The 14684-nt window shown below is 44.3% G+C and overlaps 1 protein-coding gene across 2 annotated transcripts in view; it reads right to left on the bottom strand.

Annotated features, from left to right (window-relative positions):
- Mnd1 (meiotic nuclear divisions 1) overlaps nucleotides 1-13411 on the bottom strand; it is a 62714-nt gene extending 49303 nt beyond the window's left edge. The window contains exons 1-2 of one of the 2 annotated variants that reach the window (XM_013120589.3): nucleotides 13237-13411; nucleotides 6648-6713 (exon numbers count right to left, since the gene is read on the bottom strand). In XM_013120589.3, the coding sequence (XP_012976043.2) occupies nucleotides 6648-6713; nucleotides 13237-13239 (69 nt within the window). In that variant the 5' untranslated portion in view covers nucleotides 13240-13411. Of the gene's footprint in view, nucleotides 1-6647; nucleotides 6714-7383; nucleotides 7403-13236 lie in introns of those variants that run through there. The other variant, XM_040752583.1, reaches the window with a different exon arrangement.
- Nucleotides 13412-14684: the final 1273 nt, after the last annotated feature.

Here is a 14684-nt window from a genome sequence, read left to right as displayed (position 1 = left end):
GACTGATGGAAGCAGAGACAGATACCCACAGCTAAACACTGAACTGAACTCCTGGAACCTAGTGACAGAGATAGAGAAGTGATGAGCAAAGGGGTCAAGACCATGATAAAGAAACTCACAAAGACAGCTGACCGGATAAGGAGAAGCTCTTGAATCCCAAACTGATGGATGAGAGGCCAACAGGGAACTAATCCAGACTCCATGAATGTAGTGCCAGGGAGGAGGCCACAGAAATCACTGGGGCCTTGGGTAGTAGATCAGTGTTTACCATGGTTTATGAATGATCTCTGGGAGCCCATTCCAAATAGAGGAATGCTCTCTCAGCCTGGACACATGGGGAAGGGCTTAGGTCCTGCCCTGGATGAAATGACAGACTTTCGAGATGCCCCCAAGGAGGGTCTCACCCTCCCTGGGGAATGATGTGGTGATTAGGTGAGGGGCTGGGGGACTGGTGGAGGGACAAGGGAGAAGAGGAGGGAGAGGGAGCTGGGACTGACATGTGAAACATTCACGTTTCTAATTTAAATAAAACATATATTGAGAAAAAAAAGACTAACTCAAAAAAATCAGTAGCCCTCTTATATACAGATGATAAATGGGTTCAGAAAGAAATCAGAGAAACAACACCTTTCACAATAGCCACAAACAACATAAAATATCTTGGGATAACTCTAACCAAATGAGTGAAAGACCTGTGTAACAAAAACTTTAGGTCCTTGAAGAACAAAATTGACTAGGATATCAGAAAATAGAAAGATCCCCATGCTTTTGGATAGGTAGCATTAACACAGAAAGAAGGCAATCTTACCAAAAGCTATCTACAGATTCAATGGGATTCCCATCAAAATCCCAGCACAATCCTTCACAGACCTTGAAAGGACAATACTCAACTTCATATGGAAAAAACCAAGGATAGTCAAAACTTTTGGAGGCATCACCATTCCTGACTTCAAACTATACTACAGAGCCACAGTAATGAAAACAGCTTGGTACTGGCATAAAAACAGACAGATGGGCCAATGGAATCAAATTGAAGACCCTGATAATAATTCATACACCTATGAACACTTGATTTTTGACAAAGAAGCTAAAAATATAAAATGGAAAAAAGAAAGCATCTTCAACAAGTGGTGCTAGCTTACTGGAGATCGACAAGCAGAAGAATTCAAATAGATCTATATCTATTGCTATGCACAAAACTCAAGCCAAATGAATCAAAGACCTCAACATAAATCCAAACACACTGAACCTCACAGAAGAGAAAGTGGGAAGTAGTCTTGAATACATTGGCACAGGAGACCACTTCCTGAACATAACACCGGTAGCACAAACACTGAAAGCAACAATTAATAAATGGGATCTCCTGAAACTGAGAAGCTTCTTCAACAAGGCAAAGGACACAATCAACAAGACAAAATGGCAGCCCACAGAATGGGTAAAGATCTTCACCAACTCCACATCTGACAGAGGGCTGACCTCCAAAACATACAAAGAACTCAAGAAACTAGACACCAAAATACCAAATAATTCCATTAAAAAGTGGGGTACAGATCTAAACAGAGAATTCTCAACAGAAGAAACTCAAATAGCTGAAAGACATTTAAGGAATTGCTCAACATCCTTAGCCATCAGGGAAATGCAAAGCAAAACAACTCTGAGATAACATCTTATACCTGTCAGAAAAGCTAAGATGAAAAACACTGATTACAGTTTATGCTGGAGAGGATGTGGAGAAAGGGGAACACTCCTCCATTGCTTGTCAGAGTGCCAACTGGTACAGCTGTTTCAGAAATCAGTATGGCAGTTTCTCAGAAAATTGGGAATCAACCTATCTCAAGACCCAGCAACACCACTTTGGGGCATATACCCAAAGGATGCACACTCATACTACAAGGGCATTGGATCACCTGTATTGATAGCAGCATTATTTATAATAGCTAGAACCTGGAAACAACTTAGATGCCCCTCAACCAACGAATGGATAAAGACAATGTGGTGGTACATTTATACAATGGAGTACTACTACTCAGCAGTAAAAAACAATGACCTCATGAAATCTGCAGGTAAATGGATGGAACTAGAAAAGAACCATCCTGAGTGAGGTAACCCAGACCCAGAAAGACAAATATAAAATGTACTCACTTATAAGTGGATATCAGACATAAAGCAAAGGATAACCAGCCTACAGTCCACAACCCCAGAGAAGCAAGGTAAAAAAGAGGACCCTAAGAGAGACATACACTGTTTCCCTGGGGAGGGAAAACATACAAGATCTTCTGAGTAAATTGGGAGTGCGGGAGGAAGGGTGTAGGGTGGAAGGGGAGTGGGGAGGAGAACATGAGGGGAATGGGAAGGTCAAGTTGGGGGAAGGACAGAGAAAGAGAGCAAGGAAAGAAGTATTTTGATAGAGGGATTATGGATTAGTGAGAAATCTGACACTAGGGAAATTCCCAGGAATACACAAGGATGACTCCAGATACAACTCTAAGCAATAGTGGAGAGGGTGTATCAACTGGCCTCCCCCTCTAATCAGATTGACAACTACCACAATTATCATCACAGAACCTTCATCCAGTAACTGATGGAAGCAGATGCAGAGATCCACAAATAACCACTGGGCAGAGCTCCCAGAATCCAGTCAAAGAAAGGGAAAAGCAATAGTATGAGCAAAGGGGTCAAGACCATGCTGGGGAACCCACAGAAACAGCTGACCTGAGTTAGTGGGAGCTCACTGACTGCAGACTGACAGCAGGGGAACCTGCACAGGACCAAACTAAGGTCCCTGAATGCAGGTGACAATGGATGGCTTGGGCAGTTTGTGGGGCCACTGGCAGTGGAACCAAGATCTTTCCCTAGTTCATGAACTGGCTTTTTGGAGCCCATTTCATAAGGAGAGATACCTTGCTCAGCCTAGACACAGCAGGGGAGGGCCTTGGTCCTGCCTTGGCATGGTGATTGACAGACCTGTTGATTCCCCATGATTCACTCTGAGGAGCAAATATGGGAAGGGGAAGGGGGGGGGGGGAATTGGGGATTCGTATGTTAAAAAAACAAAAACCTGCCAACAGAATTATAAAGCTGAAGGGACAGATAGAGAGGGAGGGAGGGAGGGAGGGAGGGAGGGAGGAAAAAAGGAAGGAAGGAAGGAAGGAAGGAAGGAAGGAAGGAAGGAAAGAAAGAAGGAAGAATAAAAACAGGCTCAGTGATGGGACTACTGCTTTGGACCAGAATTGTGAGGGCAGCCTGGGCAATATAAAAAGGTCACACCTTTAAAAGGAATGAAGGGGGCCGGGCGTTGGTGGCGCATGCCTTTAATCCCAGCACTTGGGAGGCAGAGGCAGGCGGACCTCTGTGAGTTCGAGGCCAGCCTGGTCTACAAGAGCTAGTTCCAGGACAGCCTCCAAAGTCACAGAGAAACCCTGTCTTGAAAAACAAAACAACAACAACAAAAAAAAAAAAAAAAAAAAAAAAAGGAAGGGAGGGAGGGAGGGAGAGAAGTAAGTAGGGAGAGAGAGAAGGGAGAGGAAATGAGGGAGGGAAAGGAACCAAAGGAAAAAGACAGAGGGAGAAGTGCTTTACTTTGTATGTCGCATGCTCCACAGATTTAGCAGCTGTAGCTACAAGTCACAGACAACTGCCAAGTTCACTTTCATTTAAGGTCATGAAAAGTTAACTCTACAGGACAGACAACATCCAGCTCACGGTGTCTCAATCACCTGTGCACACATAGGTTCACTTAAGACATGCAGAACAAAACACTGTGGGGAAAACACAGAGTCATCTGGCGGTCAGGGGACACTGCTGACTGCTCCTTTCTTAAGCGCTGGAAAGCACTATAACGTTGAAGGTGATATTGTTTGGGAAGACTAACGCATTCTGTAATCAGAGGGAAACACTGCAACTGTGTGGATGAGATGGAGATCCACTGTTTTCTAAATTAGCTGAAAAAGCAAGTTCACCTGGATGGAACTAAGTCCAAAACCTCTGCTTATCCAGACATTTTACAGGACTGAGGAAACAGATACTGCCTAAAAGAAAGTATTTTTAAAAATATATACTTTACAAAGAGGTCTGGGGGGCCAGAGAGATGGCTCAGAGGTTAAGAGCACTGGCTGCTCTTCCAGAGGTCCTGAGTTCAGTTCCCAGCAACCACATGGTGGCTCACAACCATCTGTAATGAGATCCGGTGCCCTCTTGTGGTTGAAGGCAAACATAAAGGTAGAATACTGTACACATAATAAAAACCTAAATAAACATAAAAAAAAACCCTAGCTTCCAAAAGTAAAAATAAAATATAAAAAAGAGGCCTGGAACAAAACAAAAAGAACTGATGAATGGATAAAGGAGTGAGCTGACAAATGCATTTGTGGTCTCTTCATGAGCTACTGTAAATGTTTTGAAAAGATTTCTAAAACATTGTTGGTGAATCACTCATGATTAAAAGCAGTTTGGGGGCTGGAGAGATGGCCCAGAGGTTAAGAACACTGACTGCTCTTCCAGAGGACCCGAGTTCGATTCCCAGCAACCACATGGTGGCTCACAAATACCTATGATGAGATCTGGTGCCCTCCTCTGGCCTGCAAGGACAACAGCAGGTAGAACACTGTACACGCTATAAATAAATAATCTTTAAAAAAATAATAATCAAATCAGTTTGGCACACAACACTTGCCAGCACTTGTGTCTAGAGGCAGCATGGCATACGGCACTTAGCTAGCATTCGTGATCCTGTGGTACACAGTGCTTAGCTGGTAAGCTTTCTGATTAATTCAGAAGGTGATAACACATTCCCCAGGGGTAACTGGGAAAACAGATTATAAAACACAACCCTACCATTAACATGTATAACCATACAGCAATATTCTTTCAGATTTTGCATTTTCTCCTTAATACCACATAGTGAGCATTTGGCCATGACACCATCTTTGAGAAGGGCCACTATCCATATCTAAAGTCAAATTCTATAACTGATGGCTAGTAGCCATGTTTGACCTTACTGGAATTTTACTTATCAACAATGGAATTAGAGTCCATATTCAGAAACTGAATTCCAGAATCCATGGTTTTCAAGCTTAGACCATAATATTGATTTGGTTGGAATTACTGAAGAGGGTTGATGTCTAATATTTACCAACATTTGGCATCAGTCTAGATCCCAGAAATACGGCGTCTCATTCAGGAGAAAACAGATGCAAAGTTTTCCATTGTAGCCAAAGTTCACTGTTAATATTTTCAATTCCATCCCAACAGCTGACATGAAGTAAGTATGCAGCAACATACAGCATCATCACGTAAAGGTAGAATGGGAACACACGATCTCAGTGAAACCAACTGACACGCCTGATTATTTATCTCGGCAGAAAAAACTTGTCATTGACCATCTTTAAGCTGCTAGTCTTTAGTGCCATTGAAGTTGAACATTTTTAGCCCAGAAATGGCCAGCTTTTGTATTTGAGAAGACCAACACAAAAAGGATAAAGTCAATCTACTGACTACTTTCTTTGGGTCTCCAGTGTCTGGAAGAAATTAAGTCTGTTCTTGCCCCAAGGGCACAGAAAAAAAACTGATACAACTTCATCTTCTCAGTGACAGTCTTGCACTGGTTTTAAAAACATATGGATGTAGCCAGGTGTTGGCGGCACACGCCTTTAATCCCAGCAGTCAGGAGGCAGAGGCATGAGGATCTCTGTGAGTTCGAGACCAGCCTGGTCTACAGAGCTAGTTCTAAGACAGCCTCCAAAGCCACAGAGAAACACTGTCTAGAAAAAAAACAAAAAAACAAAAAAAAATGTGCCTAGACTTTTTAAAGTCCTCCGACTATTTTAACTGTATTGAAAATCTGCATTATCAAGATGAAAAGGAATTTTACCAACATAATATTTTACCATTTTCCCCCATCTGCACAGAATGAAAATAGCCAGTGAGATAAAGGTCTATGAAGAATTTCTTGTGGAGCGAAAAGCCTGTTCGGACTTGTTTCTTTACAAAACAAAGACCCACGTACAGGAGCATGGTAAAGAAAGTAGGGCCTAGAGCCTGGTTTTGAACTCTGACTACCACTTAGTGAAGCTGAAACTTTATTTCTTTAGTGGCCGGCACACACCTTTGGGATAAGTTGAGTCTTGGGTACCATCACAATGCCATACACAGGCTGTAAACACAAAGCAGAAGGGTCTCTGTGCTCCCTTTGAAACCAGGAGACCCTCCTTGGATTAAACCGGATAATGTCCACTCTTGTTTTCTGAGCCCCTGTAGGCCGTTCAGACGCTGTCTCTGGAGTCCTCAGCTATAAAGCAAAGCTTACCCCCAGGACCGTGCACTGGTGAAATCAGAAAACCTACAGTAAATGCCTGGGGATGGTCAGCACCCAGCAAACTACACAATTATTTCAGAAAGAGGTCATAATCAAAGATAAGACTCAGAAAGAGAATTCCTGTATCAGTCTACAGGACAGTGTGGATAAAAGACGATGAGCTAGGGGATAAGGCTCTTCTATTCCACAGCTCAGAGGAGCAAAAACATTGGAGAATTTTATCTGCCCCTCAAGAACCATTAACATCTAATTACCTCATAGAAGGATACACAGCATCCTGGGAAAATAATGTGGACTTACACAAAATACTAAGAACAATAGGGAGGTAACTTACTGTCTCAAAAAATATCTCCATCATACGGGTTCTCTTTTCTTCTGCACTCAGTCCTTTCTTCTTTGACTAAAGCATAAAGCAAAAACAACAAAAGCCGCAGTCTTAAAAACAGCATTTTACAACAATTTGGCATCTCATTATATTAAAAACTGCGTGATTTTGTCTAATATCAAAAGGTTTGTCACTTTCACACCCTGGTCTAAAGATTCCAATTACTATAAACCAATCCTTGAAGTAGGGACTGCCAATTTCCCTACACAAACTGAGAGCAATAATATTTTTATTTTATTTTATATTTATTTGTTTATTTATTTTGAGACAGGGTTTTTCTGTATAGGCCTGGCTGTCCTGGAGTAGGCCGTGAACTCAAGCCACCTGCTCTGTCTACTCTTTGTAGAAATGTAGTATTTATAAAATGAACCAATGAGAAGCCACCGTATTAATTTTCAAAAGGCTTACCTTTGGAAAGAAAACTGCCAGTCACTTATAAACAATTAACAGCTATATGCACAAATTGCTGCATAATACCCAGGACAGAATTGATTAGTCCTGCCCGGGAAGGGACTAATCTAGAACGCTAGAGATGAAAAGGATTTGGTCAAGCTGGAAGTGGGGAGGGGCGTCTTGTGCAAACCCCACGCACAGGCAGTGTCAGGGACGCACAGTCGAGTCGCGAGACAGTTACCGTATGGACTCTGAGGAGGGAGAAAATGGAAGATACAATTCAAAAAGTCACCTGGAGTCAATTACCAGAGGCTAACAGGAAGCGTGGATCCTACCAAGACGATGAACACGTGCTGAGGAACTTCTAAAGCTGAGCAGAGACAAGATTAGAGCTAAACTGGAGTGTAAGAACGGCAGTAGCAGCGGCTGGGGGGAGCTTAGCAGTTAAAAACCAGAGGGCAGGGTCCAATTCCCAGCCCTCACATGGTGGCTTTGTCTGTAATTCCAGTCCCAGAACATCTGCCCCCTCTTCTGCCTCCCTGGGCCCTAGGCATACACACAGGCAAAGCACCCACGGACATAAATTTTTAATTTTAATTTTAATTTTTTGGTTTTACGAGACAGGGTTTCTCTGTATTGTTTTGGAGGCTGTCGGTCCAGCCTGGCCTCGAACTCACAGAGATCCGCCTGCCTCTGCCTCCCAAGTGCTGGGATTAAAGGCGTGCGCCACCACCGCCAGGCAATTTTTAAATATTTAATTGAGAAAAAAAATGAATGGTGGCAGCAGTGTAAAGGCTCAAGTAAGAAAAAAAGCTACCCAAATGGAAAAAGGAAGCCTATGCATGATACCTGTAAATCTTTATCAAACTTGAAAATAAGATAAACAATTCTTATTGTATATTATATATATATATATAGTACATATCAACTTGCATTCCAATTAAACAAAAAGAGGAGCCAAGTTTCTTTAATGCAAAAATTACAAGAAAAATAAAAACAATATGAGAAACATCACTTGTCTGGGGTTTGGGATTTATTTACTATTTAATTTGGGGGGAAAGGAAGCTATGTGTAGAGGTCAGAGGAAAGCCTTCTAAAAGTTTTCTCCTTCCTCTATGTGGTTCCAGGGACTGAACTCAGGCAGTCAGGCTTAGCAGCAAGCACTGTTACCTCACTGGTCCTGTTTCTGCACCTTCTCAAAAACTGCACAGGATTATGCTGTGTTTCCTCGGTAAACATGAGCAAGTGTCTAATCGCAAGAAGCAGAGAACAGACGACAGATCAAAGTATGAGCACCACCAAAGTCCAGCTGGGTGAACCTGTGAATTTTGTTGGGGTTACTTAACTGCAACACGGATAAGGACTTACAAGAGCAGAAATAACTCAAAGACAGCTGCACCACCAAAGACAACACAGCATGGGTGACAGCCCAAAAAGCTGGGAACTCGGAGTACCATGGACACCCTGCAGCACTTCAACACGGTCCCTGCTCTCTTCAGGCTGCTGGGCTTGTCTAAGAGAGAGACTCTCAGCAGTCTCTACCACTGCTTACATATTCTAGTGGCGTGCCCCGGGTCAATTTCAGGGACTTCCTGAAGCTATTTTGAATTGTTTACTTCCTGTCTTAATTTAATGAGCCTTCCTGCACGATTGAAGTGTTTCACCTCCCCTTAAAGCTGTGGTTCTCAATGTTTCTAATGCTGACACCCTTTAATAAAGTTTCTCAGTTGTGGTGACCCCCAACCATAAAATTCTTTCATTGTTTCTTCATAACTGTAAGTTATGAATTACAGTGCAAGAGATATGCAGGGTATCTGATATGGGGCCCTATGAACACAGGGTGTGCGCCCCCCCCCCCCGTAGAGAACTGCTGCCTTAGACCACACTGTTGCTACACTCCCACGCGAATATCCAGTCCAAATATCTGCTGTTTTACCGCCCTTTCCACATCCGACATCTTAAAGTCTCTCTGGGACGGCAAGTTGGAATTTTGGAGGAAATTACTACACAACAGATCATAGGAAAATACACTTGCTTGTTAAGATGTAATGAGATGAGAACTCATTCTGCCCCCACCGGAAAGCATCACTCTCCAACACTTGAGAAAAGGATCTGTATTTCTTCTAGCAAAAACTAGAAACCCACTCATTTCCACAGCAACAAGATTATGTTGTTTCTTGATGAGCATGTTTGTGTAAGTAAGCAGCCTCCAAGTTCACATTTTTCTTCTCCCTCTGTCGCTCTGGAACACAGCAGTCCCTAGGATCCACCATTGAGCCCTTCCTCTCTTCAAATCTCTTCTTTGATCTCATCTTCTTTCATTTTAATTAACACTGTGATGAGACCACAGATCTTTATATCTGGCCCCAAATATGCTCCTGAACTGCCATCTCATGTCTCTACCTGCCTGCTGGACAGACTTCAAACTCAAGCGGTCCAAACTGAATCCTTCCTCTCCTACACACTACAAACCTGCTATTCTACACCTAGAGTCTCAGACACACTTTCTACCTATGCCAAAGGCCTGGCAGGCATCCTAAGTGCCTTCATTTCTTTACCAAGTTCTGTCAACACTGGTTCTTAAATAATCTCTAATACAGTGGTTCTCAACCTTTAATATAGTTCTTCATGTTATGGTGACCCTCAACCACTAAATTATTTTCCTTGCTATTTTATAACTGCAATTTTGCTACTGGTATGAATAGCAATGTAAAAATCTTTGTTTTCCAATGGTCTAAGGTGACCCCTGTGAAAAGTCATTTGACCTCCAAAGGGGTCAAAGCCCACAGGGTGAGAACCACTGCTCTATTATATCCTGCCTGGTCCACCCTATTACCTCTGCTTGGATTCAAGCCTTCATTGGCTAGCTCCTGCAATCTGTCTTCAACAGCCTAAACACACTTGTCTCATCCTCTAAATTCAGCTTTCACACCGTGGAAGAAACAAACCTGACTATGCAGCCCCTTGTTCAAAACCTGTTAACGGTCCCAACCCTCCAACGTATCTAAGTACCCTGAAAGGATATAGGAGGCTCTTTATCACCTGACCCTAACCTACTACTTTGAGTAACTCCCCACCCCACCCCAAATTTACCATAATGAGATACTATGTAATTTGGTTTGTAATACTAACAATAAAATTATTTCCAGAATTCTCTACTAGAAGCATTCTATCATTTCTGTGCCTTGTATAAAATGCTCCTCTACCTAAAGCATCTCTCTGCTCTGGCACCTCAGTACTCCAAAAGGTCTCCCAAATCTAGCTGGGGCATGCTCTCCTGGAGGGCCTCCCTCTGCTGTGCTGCACCCACAGGCTGAGCATGTGTTCCCAGGACATACTTGCACCACAGCATTGCCTGCCCTGGAGAGAGAAGTTTATTTGTCTCAGCAGACTGAGGAAACTCGGGATATCTACTGCCCTTTGCCCTGAGTTTAGCAAGCCAGGTAAGTTAAACAGCAGACAGGCAGGCCAGCCCTGGACATCAGGACCACAACCAGTAAAAGTGCCAACTCTCCAACCCCATGCTCAACAGTCTTAAACATACAACCCAGGGTGAATTAGGTAGGTGGGGGGACGGAGGGTGGGGGCGCACCACCTCGCCTGCATAGAGAAAGCAGAGCACTCTCCAGTGAGGTACGCATACTCCAGGAAGTTATGCAGAACTGCTGTTATGCAGAGCTAGAATCCAGGGGCATTTTATAACCCCTCCCCACTGCTCTCTTGCAGGAGGATCTGAGCCGATCATGAAGTTCACATCCAGCTAAGCTTCCCATGTCAGTGGGCATCAAGCTACCATACATGCCTAGGACCTTAAAAAGGCTAGACCCCAAGTTACCCTGCATGAACTGAACTGCAATATTGATAACATGCCTGGGCATGTGCACTTAAAAAATATTCAGTTGTTTCGACTTGCTTTTCTCACTAGACTTCCCAGGATGGCAGGGGCTCTGTAGAAGAAGCAGAAATCTCTTTAGCATGTTATACCCTTGCAAGGCTCTAGGGACTTGGGCCTGACTGGGACAGCAAGAGAATGAAGAAAAGATAGACAGAGGATACTCAGAGAGCTGGGATTGGGTGCTCTGGGCCCTTGGATAAACTGTAGCAATCCAGAAGCCCAGGGCGCTCATTACAGAGTTAAGCAGAGAGGCAGATGACTTTATATGTAATACAGTGGTTATTACATAGATAAACAAGGAGGCAGGCTTATTATGTACATCTGAACAAGGAGGCAGGTTTAGCTAATCTTGGTAACCGAAAGCAGCCTCTGCAATTCAGCAGTCTTCAGGCCATAAACACCAGAAGGGAATAAAGCTACCGTGTACATTTTCCCCACACACTGTCAGCACTCTGAACTGGGTCTCCCTGGAAAGACTTTGCCATCCTTCTAGGCTTGAGGCTGTGCACACCGACAGACACAGCCACTCAGGACCTCACTCATTCAAGGCCCCCTCAGCTCCCTACATTAGGGCTTTATCATGTGACTAAATCAGGAGAAAAAGAGGACCCAAATCTGGGGGCAAAACTCTTAACACTTTGGTTAATAAAGAGTTCCTGGAAAGTCCTTTGCAATTCCCAGAGGCAAACAATAAAGAGACTCTAATAGCACATGCTAGGGGACAGTTTAGGAAAGCTCTTACTCCTCAGCAAATACAAAAGTCATTCCAGGAATGCAGAGGAATTGCACCATACGTTTATATTACTTTCAAGCTGATTTATTCCTTTCCCTTTTATAGCAGCTATTACTAGTCACATTTGGAAAGCACCAAGGTCACATTTAAAATACTTAATGTAAAAAGGCCATCCTACTGACACTAGAGACAACAAGAAAAATAACAAGGACTCAGTACTTAAAACTGGGGTAGGAGTGTCTCCTCATGGTAAAACAGGGATGCCTTGTTGAAGGTAAGGGGATTCAAAGCCACCTGAGGTCTATGACTGGTCTAGTACTTCCTATTTGAGTGAAGTACTTCAAGATATTTCTTACAAGCCTGTATCTTGTCCAGTAAGTAATTACAGAACTCCTAATATCAGCCCTGTCGGTCATTTGTAGTAACATTCTGAAAAGCTAAAAAAATGTCATGTCATTCTCAAAGTTGACTTTCTCTAATTTCAAACTGTAGCCTATGCTTATAATTGTTTACATAACAAGCCCAGCCAAATCAAAATAGTTATTAATGCAGGACTAACAAAGAGGTCAAAAGTTTAACTTTAACCAGAACTTTCTTCTTGATCATATATAAAAATAATAGCAAATATGTATGTGAAGAGTTAACAGCCATTAGCTGCCCCTTGGCAGTAGGCAATGGTCCTGTAAAGAGGGTTGGCCGGCACATCAATAGAGCATAGTTCCTTGTAGTCGGGTACTTTAACGCTACAAAGAGAAACATGATAACAGGAAGCACTGGTAACACAGTTGTTTAGAGTCTGGTCCTGGGCTCCTTGGGCCATTTTATGCCCAGGTGGCCCGGTTGTTAGCTGAACCACAAAGAAGCCGTTATCAGTTATAATTACAGCTGGGCAAGTTTCTTCAAACAAACGCCCTATAACCTGATCCTTGTCCACGCTTTGCAACGGCTACTTGACTAAATTAAGATATTAAAATCTCGGGTCATTTTAATGACACATTTATACTGTCGCCAGAAGCGGAAGGAACAGCAGGAAACTTTGAAAGTGTGTATGCAAAGGATCTAATGGGCAGAAAGTCATTAATAGTTCGCAAAGGCAATGGTGACTTTAAGCCAGGGTTTGGCCCGCACACAGAAGTCCCACTGAAGCAGGCGGACTGGGTACCAATCACCCTGGACTTAAAGGCGGGGAGGGGGGGGGGCTTCAGTGCGGTGAAGCCCGCTGGGCAGCGCCGTGCCCGGCCTGTACGGGGTCCTGCGTTCTAGTCCCAGCAGAGCCGAGGGACACTGCAAACTTCAGCGTTCACTCGGCCTCACGTGCGCCCGGGGCGCTCTTGGACCCGGGCCGCGGACCGACTCCACTAGCCGGGCTTCGGTTCTGGAACGCTCCGCTTCGGACCCAGAGCGGCGCGAGCCGCCGCCAGGGCCCGGGCACGCACGCACGAGGCGCGGGGCCTGGCCAGACGCACACCCCGCCGCCCCGAAGCCCGGGGGTGCGCGCGTGGCGGGCTCGCTCTTACCATGGTGCGCGCGGCGGCCTCCCCGTTTGACTCTGGCGCCAACAGCCGCGTGGGGCGGGGAGGGCGGGAGGAAGTGCGCGGAAGGGCGCGACGACCCCTGGCGGCCCTCGCAGGCCTGCGGAACCCCAGGCAGGAACCGGGCCGGGGCGGGGCCTGAGATGACTGGCAGGCCGGCGAGGGGCGGAACCTGGGGAAATGATGGGCAGGAAGGGGGCGGAGCCTGAAGTGATGGACCCGGGGAGGCAGGCCTGAGATGATGAGCAGGGCGGGGAGAGAGGAGGAGCCTGCAGTGTGTGGGACCAGACTGAGACCCAAAGGACCTGCCCGGCTTGGGGTGGGGGCTGGGGCAGGGCAGGCCGCCGTGCCCTTCCCGTGCCTCTGAGGTTGCGGAGCTGCTAGCTACTTAAGTGTTCAATGTGGCTTTTGTTTTTCTTTTTAAAAGGCAACTTTGAGTCTTCCCTTTTAAGTGTTTTTTTTTTCTTAAAAATGGGAATTTGGCTGCAGGAAATGAGTACTCTTATTAAAGAAATTCTTTTTTTTCCCTCGCTTTTCGAAACAGGGTTTCTCTGTGTAAACCTGGCTGTCCTGAAACTTGCTTTGCAGACAAAGCTGGTTTCGTATGAAAGGCATATGCCGCTCTCCCTAACCTTAAAAGCAATTCTCACAGACAGTGGTGCAGGTGTTGTGTATTGCGAATGAATCCTAAGTATTCTGGTTCCACTGATTGTAAGAACTTAGAGTGTAAATGGGAGCTTTCTAAATTATTTCCACCAACTACTGGCGAATCTGTCTCTCAGAGTTTCATTAAAATCTTAATTTCGCCTGGCGGTGTTGGCGCACACCTTTAGTTATGGCACTCGGGAGGCAGAGGCAGGCTGATGTTTGTGAGTTCGAGGCCAGCCTGATCTGCAAAGCAAGTTCCAGGACAGGACAGCTAAGACTGTTACACAGAAAAATACTATCTCGAAAAACAAACAGACAAAAATTATTAATTTCATAAGATGGGGTAGAGATGAGTAAAAAAAGAAATGTCCAAAGCTCCTACAAAGGAGAATAATGGGGGGGAGTACAGTAAGTATGTATCATACAAACCTGCTTGCCATAAGCTTGTCACCATGACAACAGGCATAAGGAAGAGGTGATCCTTTCAGTCACATGGCATGGAGCGTCCATCACATAGATGTTAACAACACATCCCTAAGGCTCTTAATTCCCTTGGTGTCACAATTATTGCATTTTCTTTTCAACCATGGGATCCCAGGTCAGGGCTTCCTGACAGAAAGTGCTTTCTGTCACCCTATGCTATTATTATTACCATCGTCGTTGTTGCTATCTTAGTGAAAATACGATTTATTAGATTAAGTAACAACTATGAAGACACAAGCAGTTTTAGTCATTTTCCTTTTGAGCAACTTAGAATAAAACTGAAATCTATGTACAGTCTTAGC

Source organism: Mesocricetus auratus, unplaced genomic scaffold (genome assembly GCF_017639785.1).
Source record: "Mesocricetus auratus isolate SY011 unplaced genomic scaffold, BCM_Maur_2.0 Super-Scaffold_100009, whole genome shotgun sequence".
Lineage (NCBI taxonomy): Eukaryota > Metazoa > Chordata > Mammalia > Rodentia > Cricetidae > Mesocricetus > Mesocricetus auratus.
Note: the sequence above shows the minus strand (reverse complement) of the source record. Positions and strands in the feature narration are given on the sequence as shown.